General features: G+C 39.0%; 1 protein-coding gene across 2 annotated transcripts in view; it reads left to right on the top strand.

Moving 5' to 3' along the window:
• The window catches only part of CDH2 (cadherin 2), a 213,261-nt gene that overhangs the window by 164,048 nt on the left and 35,309 nt on the right, over positions 1–13,904 (top strand). For both annotated transcript variants that reach the window (XM_027068690.2, XM_053206475.1), the window contains exons 8-12: positions 5,247–5,384; positions 6,060–6,245; positions 8,682–8,935; positions 10,257–10,399; positions 13,572–13,805. In XM_027068690.2, coding sequence (XP_026924491.1) covers positions 5,247–5,384; positions 6,060–6,245; positions 8,682–8,935; positions 10,257–10,399; positions 13,572–13,805 — 955 coding nt within the window. The remainder of the gene's footprint in view (positions 1–5,246; positions 5,385–6,059; positions 6,246–8,681; positions 8,936–10,256; positions 10,400–13,571; positions 13,806–13,904) is intronic.

Below are 13,904 nucleotides of genomic sequence, written 5' to 3'. Positions count from 1 at the left end.
GTATTAAGCTGAAACCTCAGTCCCCAGATCTGTGAACGGGCCCAATACTATGACCTCCCTTATGGGATGGCTGTACGGGTTATGTAACATGAGGTATAAAGCATGCAGCACTGTGCCCAATTCATATTAGCTATTGTTTTCCCCTGTCGCCATCGTAAATCCAGCCTCCGCATCTACTGGGTGGGCACTATCACTTTTACTCCTCCTCATCCTTTTCTCATGGCAAAGAAAGAATTCTACTTCTTGTTTTCCAAGCCTTCCTGTTTTCACTTGTGCTGTCAGCAACATGTTCTCCTGTGTCCCACTGTCTTGGTCTTCCCTTCTCTACAGGTTCCTTTCTACAAACCCCACAAGTGTCTTTATAAACATGCTGTGTGTCCCCTGGGGTAAAATGGCGCTCCATCACCCATAGGATGACATCAGAGCCCTTTAACATGGCAATCCAAACACTCCGTGACATTGGTCTCAAAGCCTTCTTTGGGTCTAACCTCCTGGGATTCCTTGCTTTCTGCTGAGGAGCAAAGATGCCCCGGCATTCATACAGCCACATGAACTCCTTGTACAAATCTGAAGCTCTGTGTTCTTCTGTTCCCGTTGTTCCTCTGCCTGCAGATTTCCTTTCCCATCTTTGCATAGCAGGGCAATCCTCACTCTTTGAGAGTCAGTCCACAACCCCTCCCTGGTCACCCATCATAGTCTCTGCCTTCCCTGAGATATGCAAAGACTATGTTACATAGACAATATATCTGCCTTCTTGCTCCCAATATTTTGTGAGGCTGATGTGTTCCTCTTTACCCTGAACAGGAACCCCGAAGGAACCTTCACGTTCCAAGATTTTCTTCTTCGTTTCAGCACCATACTCCTCGAAAGGACAGTCCACATTCATGCTCAGCTCCCACTTCTTCCTCATCTTGAAGTATGGCTTTCTGTCTGCCTACACTACCTGGATGCACCCATGTCATGCACATATTCGCATTTTCTTGGAAGGTCCTAATACAGTGGAGCAATTAATGGTACAGACTCTGGACTCCCGAGAGACCTGGGTTCAAATCTTGTCTCTGCTACTTATGGCTGGGTGTCAGTGGGCAAACTTCCTCGCCTCCCTAAGCCTTGGTTTCCTTATCTGGAAAATGAGGCTTAAAAAAAAATCCACCTGCCTTATGTGATTACTGTGAGGACTGAATAAGATAATGCATAGTGCTTAGCAGTGTGCCTGACACATAATTAATACTCAATCTCAATAAATGTTATTTTTTTTCTCATCAAAGCCCTCAGAACAATGTCAGCATACAAGAAACATTCAAAACAAAATTTTTATACTCCAGACACACCAGGCAGATGGTGCCATCAGCCCCATTTCACAGACGAAGGAACTGGGGCTTAGCATTTAAGAAGTTGAACAGGGCCACAAACCTGTACTTCTCCTCTAAGTTCTCATGACATTATTACTTAACAGTCCATCCCCTAACCCAGTGCATCCAAAGCAAGCTATCATTTCCTTCAACCTGCTATTCTTGATCAAGGTCCTATTTCATGGGAGCAGTGCCACGTCCCCAGTCTCCCCAAATCACGGTCTACTTGCCTTCCCATGCCCTCCATCCAGCCACTGATAGGTTCAGTTCTCAGGTTCCTCTCATTTTACCTCCAAAATGTCTCTTGTATTCACTCCTCCCTCCAGACTTTGAGGACTGGACTGGTTTGGATGCCCTTGCTTCACTTCTTCGTACTCTTACTACAGTTGCTTTGTACATCTGCTCCTGTGAACCATTAGTATCTGCCTCCATCACCTAACGATATCAAGGCCATCTCTGGGTTTGTTCATTATCTTTTCCAAGGAAATACATCACCAGGCATCCAGTAGACCTTCATGAAATGTCTGCCAGAGTGAATGACTGAATGCTCTCACTTCCTCATTCACTTCTATCTCTCTAGCTCAGTGTTTCAAAAGTGCACAGGTACAATGATTTCAGTTGATAATGTAGGGAAGCCTCTAGAGAAGACTAGAGACCACAGTCTTTAGATGTTCCTCCATCGAGTAGAGACTGCCAGAGTGCAAGGATCCTGTTGTGTTTATTTTTACAGTTATATTTATGGCAGGTGATGCTGGCTTTCCATTTACAGTACTTTTATAATAAATTAAGTTTTTTAAAAGGGAGTGAATGTCAAGATAAATGTTAAGTGACTCATGATATAGAAATATGAGGATATGGCAGCCTTGGAAAGATGGTGTATGAATCACTGTAGTTTGGGAAACTGAGCTAGTTTATACTCCCAGTATATGATTCAATGGAAAAAAAATAATAGCTACCATGTAAACAAGATGTTTTTCTCCAAACCTGGAATGATTTTTATAATGTGATACAAGGTCGAGGGTTTCTCATTCATTCACTCATCTGACCACCAAGTCAAAAGCATTTATCGCTTGCTTGCTCTGTGTCAGGCATTAGACTGTATACCAGTGACACAAACGTTGACAAAGCAGGACCCCTGAGGAGGGGCGTGTATGTGTGTCCACAGCCAGGAGGACAGACATACGGACCAATAGCAGCCATATAATTCTGGAAACAGTGCTAGAGGTGTGTCCCGGACCAGCCAACAGCTCTGCCTCCAGGACTTTCAAAAGTCATCTAAGGTGGCTTTTCCACTTCGTGTTTTCCAGGTTCAGGGCGAAGGGAAAGGTATTCAAGCCCAGAGTTTCTCAATGTTGGCACCCTTGATATTTTGGATCAGATAAATGTTTTCTGCAGGGCCTATCCTGTGTATCATAGGGTGTTCAGCAGCCTCCCTGGCCTCTATCCATTAGATGTCAGTAGCACTTCCCAATTGTGGCAACCAAAAATGTCCCAGGAATGGCCAGATGTCCCCTTGCGGGGGTGGGGGTGGGGGGGGAGACAAAATTACTTCAGTTGAGAACTACAATTCTAGCCTGAGGGGAATGCCAGATGCAGTGGTGTAGTGTCACAATAGGCACCTGAAAGTAAATACCAACAGCTCAAGGTGTAGGGTAAGTGATAAAAAAAGTGATATAAAGCTTTGGTAAGATAGGTGAGTCACAGGGAGAGAAGGATGGATAGATAGCGAGCAGGTGAGTTGAGATTTTACCCATCTAGAAACAGGAAGTAAGGAAACATTTTTAAGCAAAATCCCCTCAATCAGATGTGGGATGGGAAGTCAAATCCTTCTGAAACCTAAATGTCAGTCATTCCGAACCAGATGCCCAGGGACTAAATTAGTCAAGAAGCCCTAAATAGTTTGGTTGTCTAAAACAGGCTGTCATGTCTTCCTAACTAAATGTAAGAACATTTTACCAACCGAGCATATGAAAGTGGAGATTCTATTATTTACCAAGTTGGAATTTTTTTATTTGGAGAAACATTGTATTTTAGAAACAACAATGGTCTTTTGTAACTTAAGGATTCTAAAACGAACTTGAAGCAGTAGGAAATTTCATGTTTTAGCTACTGATCCCAATATTTCAGCTCAGTGGAAAATTGTATATATTATGCTTATATAATTTTAAAGTAGACATTATAATTTAAAGAGTAGACATTACAAAGAGTTGTATTTCCATACAGTATCTGTGTGAGATTTTTATCTTCTTTAACCAAAACCAAAATAAAAAAAAAATTTTTTTTAATGCTCATCTGCTTCTGCAAATAGCAGTTAACAGAAATGGCATTTCAAAGTCATAACAAATTTTTATTTTCATGATTTTCAGCTGGGAAGCTGAACTGAGTGCCCTACAAAATTCTCTCACTAACCATGAGAGGATTAAGGTGAAATGACACTTTATTGGGAAAGGAAATCATTGAGAAATATTTTAGCCTACATAAACATTATGGTGAGGTGTTATGGGTTAAGAAAAATTTAAATGGTTCAAATATCACTATGCCTCTGTTTTTTTGTTTTTTATTTTAATAAGTATGGTATTTTCTTTTTTAAGAAGACAAATAAATAATTAACTGCTAGAATTTGGCATTTGGGTGGACAGAGACTTAAAAATCGAATATGTGGGCTTTGGCTTTTTCTCCTACTCACTTCTTCCTTGTGCTTCCCACTAACAACTAAATCACAAGCTACAATTTGTGTCTGTTCTAGCCAAGCTCCAGAAATCCTTTAAGAATGGCCATTCATAATGTTAGCTATATTTAGAATCAGGGAAAACTGTACTTTGCAGTGACAGTTTATTTTTGTATAAGGAAGTGAGTTTTGTTGTTCAGAGTGTTTTAACATGTATGAAATGACCTATATTTTTTATCTGTGTTAATTTCCACAGAGATTTCAAATGACATTAGTAAATCATTTTGGTTAGGTTGTCCTAATATAAAGTATATTTGTCAGCTAGTGCTATAGACTTCTCAGTCTCAAGATATTCTCTTAGATACAGTGCAGCTTAATTTGGCTCCCCATTTAGAGGTTCAGTTAGGAACTTGAAAGCAGTGATATTTATTTGGTAATAATCATGTACGTGCAGATGTATGTGCATACCATCATAGGTATGTGGGCACAATGAGTATTAGGCGGAAATGGCAATCTGTTGAGTATGCAACTATTAAGTACCACTGTGTTTTGTAGTTATGACTAAGGACATAAACATAAACCCTTTAATTAGGTTTTAACTTCATTTAAGAATATATCTCTTCTATATAGTTGTGAACAGTATGTGCTAATGGGGAGTAGGACAAAATATTCTATCAACCCTTTTAAAATAGAGAGAACATATATGAGAATACATTAAAAGGAAGCATATGTATACCCTGTAAAATAAAATATATGTATATACGTGTGTGCATGTGTGGGCGTATATATGTATGTATGTGTATGTATATATGTACTTACACACTTTCAAGATTTTTCATTATCCTGAACTGGGTAGAAACTAACATATGAGAAGGTAAACAAACCAAATGACTGGAACGCTTGATCACAATGTTGCAAAGTTCCGAAGAGGGGAAGGTTGAGACCAAGTGGAAGTTTCAGCTTCTCTGTGAATTCACACATCTGCAATGCATCTTTTATCTTTTCCACAAATAGAGGTGAAAATATACAGTCACATCTTTCTAGACAAGAACCAGACCTGTGCTTCTCAAGTTAAAGTCAACGCTATGGGAAATTTCAAGTAATGCTAATCAGAATGAATGATGCTGTGCTTTCCGTGTGTGTAATAAAGAGCCATTTACAAAACAATTGCTATGTCTTCTTGAGGAATTAGTTTCATTTAAGGTGTTATCTTTCTGTCTTTTTAGAAAGTGCAACAGTATACGTTAATAATTCAGGCTACAGACATGGAAGGCAATCCCACATACGGCCTTTCAAACACAGCTACGGCTGTCATCACGGTGACAGATGTCAATGACAATCCTCCAGAGTTTACTGCTATGACAGTAAGTACAGACTGTCATTCACAGAACTTAGGTCTGTGGTCCATTACTGAAAAGTTTTGTCATGAATTATAAATGCGTTAAATAGAGGTGTGACTTGCTCAACCTAATTATAAATTGACCACTCGCTCAGACGTTTTCTGTCACCAGGGCTTTTAAATGAGGCACCTGAGTGATTTGTTCCTTCCTAGTCTCCAAATCCACTGATGAAGTTGTTGAAACATGCTACCCGGAAGAAATGGCCTAAAAATACTTCGTGCTGTAATAACAAAATATTTACAAATACTTTGAGGTACACGAAACTGAATGGATATTACCTGACTGATTTATACAACTTTGGCAGCATACAGATACTATCTCTTGAGTAAAATGATTTCCCTCAGACAAATCCTTTTCTCCAACCCTACATGAATCACCCAGGGACTCACAAATGGACACTAATTTTAATATTAATGAAACTATAACATGATTTGGAAGAAATTTTGTCTGCTGAGAAAAGTTATAGTATTTTTAAAGTCAAACATAAATGCTGTGATTACCTGCATTACTGATTTCCTCGTTGACTGTGAGTAATAAAGATTTAATGGGGCAGTAAAATCAGGGCAGCAGGGTCATCAAGACACGCTGTCCTTCACCGGTCCGCATCGCTCGTCTAACTGAGGTTTGTTTTTCTTGTAGTTCTATGGCGAGGTCCCTGAAAACAGGGTAGATGTCATAGTAGCTAATCTAACTGTGACTGATAAAGATCAGCCCCATACGCCAGCCTGGAATGCCATGTACAGAATCAGCGGCGGGGATCCCACAGGGCGATTTGCCATTCAGACAGACCCGAACAGCAATGACGGCTTAGTCACTGTCGCCAAAGTAAGTTCCACTTGGGTCACTGATCTCTCTGACAGGTCCATAGTTTATTATTTACTCTGAGGGTTGTTTTTTTTTTTTCTTCTTTCAAACATCTTCAAACCTGAAATTAACATATTTTGGGGAATCACATTTGTTATTTTTTTTGTTAATTTTTAATGTTTATTTATCTTTGAGAGAGAAGGAGAGACAGAGAATGAGCAGAGGAGGGACAGAGAGAGGGGAAGACACAGAATCCAAATCAGGCTCCAGGCTCTGAGCTGTCAGCACAGAGTCCGACGCGGGGCTCAAACTCATGAACTGTGAGATCGTGACCTGAGCTGAAATCAAGAGTTGGACACTTAACTGACTGAGCCACTCAAACACCCCACATTTATTTTGTAGTTTCTGTTGAGGCTAGGTTGAGACCAACATAACTGTTCTCACATTGTCTCTAGAATATGATTGCGTTTAAATCATTTGGGGCCAGTTTTAACATTCTGAAGACGGGACTGCCCTCCACAGTGTTAACGGAGTGCGCTTAGATATGTTAGTGATGTAGCACATCCTCAACTATTAATTGATCACCAGTCGATAGCTATTAGGAAAGAGGCCCCATGCCTATTATTCTCAAGTTCCCCTTGGAGCACTGGCTCAGAGAACAAACCAGAAAATATCACAAAATTAAAATGGGTTGTGTAGGCAGAAAGAGGGCCTACAATGCAAAAACGTTGTGAATTTGCACTGCTGTTTTTAAATGCTATATTCAAGACTTAAAGAAATTCGTTCTTCTGATCTTTAATTGTCACAAACAAAACACCCTGAGTGCTGGAAGGAAGGGGCTGTTGACTGCAAGTGTAATGCATAGCTATAATGTAAAATTAAAGTGAACATCTCTTCCTTCAAGCCCCCAGTGAAGAGATCTGTTCCCTTGTCTCTCATCCCAACTCTGTTAAGTGAACCCAGATGTGGGCCTTGTGTAGGTGCACCAAGGTGTCAGTTGCCTAGAATTTATGAGTGAGTAGAAGGGGAGTTTCCCCCCAGGAGGGGGGCATTGGAAATTTCTCTGAACACCCCAGAGCTGGGCCATGTGTTCGAATCCCAGGTCTGCTTTTGGTAGTGGTGTGAGCATGGCAAGTTGTTGAACCTCGCTAAGCCTCAGGTTCTTCATACAGAAAGCAGGGAAGATAATAGTACCTAAGTCATACCATTCTGAGGGATAAATACACTTTAATATGCATTGAAGGGCAGAACTCTGCATGAAAATGTTAGGTCATGGACTTCTCATGCAGCAAATGAAACCACTCGAAAGAATTCTGTCTTACTTTCTGGCTTTTCCACTGTCTTGTTTAAAGTAATTGACAATGGGAAGTTGAATTGGTGATTTTAGCGTGCTAGAAAAACAAACTATGCGTTTGAAGGTTTGAGGGAGTGGTCTAGGGTAGGAAATGGTGCCGTTTGTGCTAATAATGTGGCTTTCTCATTAGCTTCAGCTCGTAATCCTTCTTAGACCATCTATGACGGCATGAGAGCTCTCTAAGCTCATTTTTCAAATTCTTATGACACGGTTATACTTATCTGCACCTCCACTAGAAGATGATCGAGGGAAGTCAGGAGTGAAATGAAAGTCCAGTCTGATCACTTGACTCCTGGTAACTCTTCTATTGACAGTAGGATTCAATGGAACTTTGGAACTTAATGTTTACATTATGGGTTATTTGTGCATTACCTTCATCTAGAGTGTTGTTCTTAGAGCTGAGATTTTTACAGACCAGTAGAACACCTAAAATTCTTTTGAGAGACAGCCAGAGTTTTAGTTTGCTAAGTAAGGAAAAAACAAAAACAAGAAAAAAGCCCTTCCACGTACAAACACTATTATTTTTCATAAGTGTGTGTGTACATGTCTGTACTTTAAAATGTTTCAAATTATGAATGATACATTTAAATAGAATTAAGTTTTTGCTTTATGAAAAAATAGGATTTTAATAGTTTCTGATTTTGGTTTTGGTTCTTTGTACTTCATCCCAGATATAAAAGCTTTCTTGGATGAGGCATGGCCTTGATACTAATGTTTGAAAATATAATCTAGACCATTGGGTTCTCACTTGACCTCAGACTATTTAGTATTTTTGATTCACAGTGCTGCTGTTAAGAATAATCAAGTTTTTAGATGTAGTTGAATAAATGCAATCAGTGCAGTAGTAATATGCATTATTTTGTGAACATAAATCTTTGAAGTACCCAAGATTTATAAATATCTTATATAAACAGGCTCAATCGTGATAAATATTTTAATCATTGACCATGCTAATGCGTGTTTTCCAGAAATTTGAGAGGAACCTATGGCGTTGTGAATGAAAAATTAATGTTTTAGAAATGGAGTCTTAAAGAAGAATAAACTGCAGAATGCAAATATTCTTATTTCCTGCAAAAATATGGTTTCCTTTTTTTTTCCCCCAGCCAATTGACTTTGAAACAAATAGGATGTTTGTCCTTACTGTTGCTGCTGAAAATCAAGTGCCATTAGCCAAGGGTATTCAGCACCCACCTCAGTCAACTGCAACCGTGTCTGTCACAGTTATTGATGTGAATGAAAACCCTTATTTTGCCCCAAATCCCAAGATCATTCGCCAAGAAGAAGGCCTTCATGCCGGTACCATGTTAACAACATTTACTGCTCAGGATCCTGATCGATATATGCAGCAAAATATTAGGTATCAAATGCTATTTGTGGCATTCTTAAAAATTTACTTTATGTTGTATGCTGTGCACAAAGTTTACTTACCATTTGAATAAAATATTTGAACTGGAACCCAAACTACTTATTACAAAAATTTTTTTTAATTCCTTGATGAAGCTTCCTCTCAGTAAATAGATCAATGAGTATATTAGATAGGAAATAGAAGAATAGATCTACTCGTGTAATTATTTGGAGAAAAAAATGTTCTCTGCCTCTTTTTTTTGTCCACCCCCTTTTATCTTTGTATATTTCATAATCATTTAGCCTGTGCTATTATACCAAATACTGCAAAAAGTTTTCACTGTGAGTAAACAGGGGACTCTCAGAAGCTGTAACATTTATCCCTTCCGCACACGTCAGAAAAAAAAGAAAACCCATGCCAAAAACAAGATATAAGAGCTAATTATTTTTGCCTCTTACCTGTACGGTAGTTATAGGACTTATAAAACATATCTGTAAAGATTTCCAACCTCAGCACAATCTAATTTATCCTTCCTGATGAGGGAGTAGGTCGTTGGCAGAGCACAGCCCACATGACTATTATCCATTGCTGGTGATGATAATTTTTTAAATTAGCTCATATTTTATTTAACTTCTTTCACAACTGCTGCTAACAGATAATTGCATATCTTCCACATTTCTCTATACGTTGACATCGAGATAGAGAAATAGCTAATTAATAATAGGTGTATTGAACTCCTACAACTTTTTACCTTTCAACACGCAGGGTATTTTTTCCAATCTGGATACTGGTTATCTGAGCTTGAAAATCTTACTCTCCACCCAGAATAAAAAAGGAGTTTAAGTTGATAAACCTACTGACACATATGAATCTACTTTATATAGACTCAGATGGTGGGACTTTTCTGAAGAGTGTAGTTCTGACTACAGTTTGGCCCCGTGGGGAAGGTCATGATGAGGATAGGAATGTAGGGGTGTCCCCACTATGACCTCATCAACACCATGATGAGTTGGTGTTTTGGGTGTGTTCCATGATAGAAAATTCAACTTCTATTTATAATGTCTCTTAAGTCCTATACTTTAGGGCTGCTGTTTAATTAGAAGGTATAGTTGAACTATTTTATTGGGATCATTGTTATCCATTAAACTAGACAAGAGACAAGAGTTTAACCACTGCAACAGAAATACTTTTCCATGCTAAAGCTGTATTTTCAACCAATATCTACAAAAACACAAGTTAATGGGCTGGTCGACATTTGGAATTAAACCTGTAAAGTAGGCTTTATTTCTTACGTATATTAAAATATTTACTTACTAAAGCTTTCCTTTTGTAGATACACAAAATTATCTGATCCTGCCAATTGGCTAAAAATAGATCCTGTGAATGGGCAAATAACAACAATTGCTGTTTTGGACAGAGAATCACCAAATGTGAAAAATAATATATATAATGCCACTTTCCTTGCTTCTGACAATGGTATGTAATTAAACATGGTGATTGTATTACCCTGTATGTTGTTAAATAGTGCCTCATCATGAATGCATCATCAGGAAACGAGCTTTTCTATGTCTAGAAAACTGACCTTTTTTAAGCTAAGGCCCCTACTTCTATTTTCCATTTCCTCTGGGTTTTCTCACATATTCCCTGTCTTCTGTAATGAATGTTCCCAACATCGATATGTCTTGCATAGTGCCTAGTACTGTGATGACAAACGTTTGTATTTCTTCTGCCCTGCTATACAATGATGCCTCGTTGCTACAAGTTGAGGGTAGCCTCAATGCCTCCATGGCATTGTTTTTTTTTTGAGGTGATCTTTTTAGACTTCTTATGGTCAGTCTATTTGCCGACATCAGTTGGCCTGTTTCTAGCCTTTTTGTCTCTTTGTAATTCTCTGCCTCTTGTCTGCCTTGGCATAGGAAACTCTTAATTTCATGCACAAATTGAAATAAGTGAGTACAACACATTTTTGTGTGTTCATTTTGGAACATATAGTCTAGCACCTTTTTTTTCCCCCTTTCTGGGTTTCTGCTGGATTCTAAATGATTGAAATTAATAGATAGCTACCTTCTTCTTCTTCTTCTTCTTCTTCTTCTTCTTCATCTTCTTCTTCTTCTTCCTTATTTTTTTAGCTATATAAGACAAAAATGACTTACATAAACCTGGTGATGGATTTGTTTTGCTTTGTTAGCTCTCAATATGACATGTGTTTAAGAGTGCAAGCTCTGAGAGTCTGCCTGGCTACCTGAATCCAGACTCCAGGTCTACCACTTTCTAATTTTGGGATTAGCAATAAGATTTTAAATATATTCAATTTCCTTTTTCTCTTTTTTTTTTTATTTTTTAAGTTTATTTATTTATTTATTGAGAGAGAGCACATGCGCTCTATGCAGGGGAGGGGCATCAAGAGAGGCAAAGAGAGAATCCCAGCTGTTAGCACAGAGCCCAATGTAGGGCTTGATCCCACGAACTGTGAGATCATGACCTGAGCCGAAATCAAAAGTCAGGTGCCTAACCAATTGAGCCACCCAGGTATCCCTCCTTTTTCTCTTAAATAGGGATAATGGTAGCAGCATCTAACTACTACTAGTGTATGGAAGAATATAAAGTGGCTTGTACCCGTAAAGTCTTTAAAACAGTGCCTGACCTTGTTGGGATGAGCACTGGATGTTGTATGTAAGCCAATCTGAACAATAAATTATACTCATAAAAGATAATAATAATAATAAATAAAACTGCCTGACATAAACACTCAAGTAAATATTTCCGTTACATGTTAATAGTTTTAAAACTGAATCATAACCATATTTTAAAATCATTTAAAATATGTGTGCTATACTGTGAATGCGAGCATCTCATAAAACTAGAAGGCTTCAATTTGGTGGTCAAGAAGCACAGTTTGAAAAATGTTACCCATCAACACTTCTGATAAGAACAGTTTTGATGGATCTTACATAATAAGATTCAGTGAGATTGGTATCTATCATAAATCCACATGGTGACAAGCTCAAAGCAATATTTCTTATCGTTTCTAATATCAGACCTACTGTTCACATATTTGGAGTTGAAACGTAGTAGGGACAGCTTTTGCCACTGCACATCAGAGCTCGGCCTTAGTGTCTGTTTTATGGTCTCACTGCACGTAAGGGGTAGCTTCCCTCCATGAGGGAACTTAAAGCGCTATATCTTGCACTATTATGTTGAGATTTAAAGGGCTACAAAATTATATGTATGAATGTTAGTTGTGAGTTACAACAAGATTTGTCATTCACCAAGGTGGATTTTTTCTAATTGAAAGGGTGTTTGGGATGCTAGAGAAGTAGTTGGTTGCATCTCTGTGTAGTTCTGATGCTTTGCAAATGCACTTGACTCTAAATCAAGGCTGGATGTGGAGCCCCAGGTCCACTCCTTAATGACTGGGCAAGGTTTTATACTCTCTGTGCCTTGGTTTCATTACTGAGAAGTTGTTTTTGCGTCTTGCCTATTCTATAAAGTTGTTATGAGAGTCAAATAATATTACACGTGATAATGAGTGTGAAAGGTCTTCAAACCGTGGAGTATCCCAGAGCTCCTGGTGCTATGGTCATTATTAGAATATTGTCCACAGCCCCCGTGTGCCCCCACCTCTGTTCTCCTTGCTTTCAGCACCATCTATAGCCTCAGACAGGTCCATAGAGATTTCTCCTTGCCTCTTCCTCAGCATGTATGTGTGCACCTTCCTAATTGCATGTTCTTGGCTGGGTCACTTAAACCTCTGGGTGTCTGAATTATAATCTTAACATTTTTTTATATTTCTATTTTACTATATTTAATGTCTATTATGTAATTACACTAAAAACAATAATTATGTCACTATATATAATAATATAACATCATAAATACGTATAATCTCACAGAGGCTAAATTATCACAAAATGTAGTAGAGAAATCTTTAGGGTGGGTTTAGGGTCAGGCAGACCCATCTTTAGTAGCAACCGCAGCCCTTACAGGAGTGTGTGACCATGAGCAGTTGACACAGTCTTGGGTTCCCAATCCGTTCAAATGTACTTCACAGGATTACAATGAAATAATGTATATAGAACAGCCTAACACTTGGTCAGGCATGTAGTTGGTTGATCAATAAGTACCATTTCTCTTCTCCATGGCATTTCTTCCCAAGATGAGGTCTATGGGTCTGTGTTTCCTGTAGATTAAATATTTCATGGCTGTGTTGAAGCTTTAAAGGAAATCTCATGCTCTTTCATGCGTATGTCTTAGTCCTCCATCAAGAGTAGGGTCCAAAAGATCATGAGCCCCATGTTCTGCTTCTCTTGTGTTCCCCACAGCGCCTAGAGGAGCGTGGTAGACAAAAGGCCCAGAGTAAGGGACAGCGACAGCAGAGCAGGTGTAGAAGCACACTCTGCAGGGGTGCCATGCATTGTCACAGGGCTCAGTCCTGCACCCCAACAGTGGCAGCTCCGGGTCATGCTAGGATGGAAGCAAGAAGTGGCCTTGTTGGAAAAACAGTGTGCCAGAGGCTGTGGCTACTAGATTTTTCCAAGGTTATACAACAGTAAGGGCAAGCAGGCTAGAAACTTGGAGGATTCCACCGTAATGGAGACTCGTGGGAAAGAATTGCTCAGTATTGGTTTGTGATTTTTCTCCTTTTAAGGAATCCCCCCTATGAGCGGAACGGGAACCCTGCAGATCTATTTACTTGATATTAATGACAATGCCCCTCAAGTGTTACCTCAAGAGGCAGAGACTTGCGAAACTCCAGACCCCAATTCAATTAACATCACAGCACTTGATTATGACATCGATCCAAATGCTGGACCATTTGCTTTTGATCTTCCTTTGTCTCCAGTGACTATTAAGAGAAATTGGACCATCACTCGGCTTAATGGTAAGAACAGGTTAATTATTTGACTATATGTGCAGTTGAGAGGTTTTGAAGCCTGATATGAAAAGTTAATTTTAGGTGCCTTATAATCTTCTCATTAAA

Source organism: Acinonyx jubatus, chromosome D3, assembly GCF_027475565.1.
Source record: "Acinonyx jubatus isolate Ajub_Pintada_27869175 chromosome D3, VMU_Ajub_asm_v1.0, whole genome shotgun sequence".
NCBI lineage: Eukaryota > Metazoa > Chordata > Mammalia > Carnivora > Felidae > Acinonyx > Acinonyx jubatus.
The sequence above is the reverse complement of the archived record's forward strand: the minus strand, read 5'-3'. Positions and strand labels throughout refer to the sequence as shown.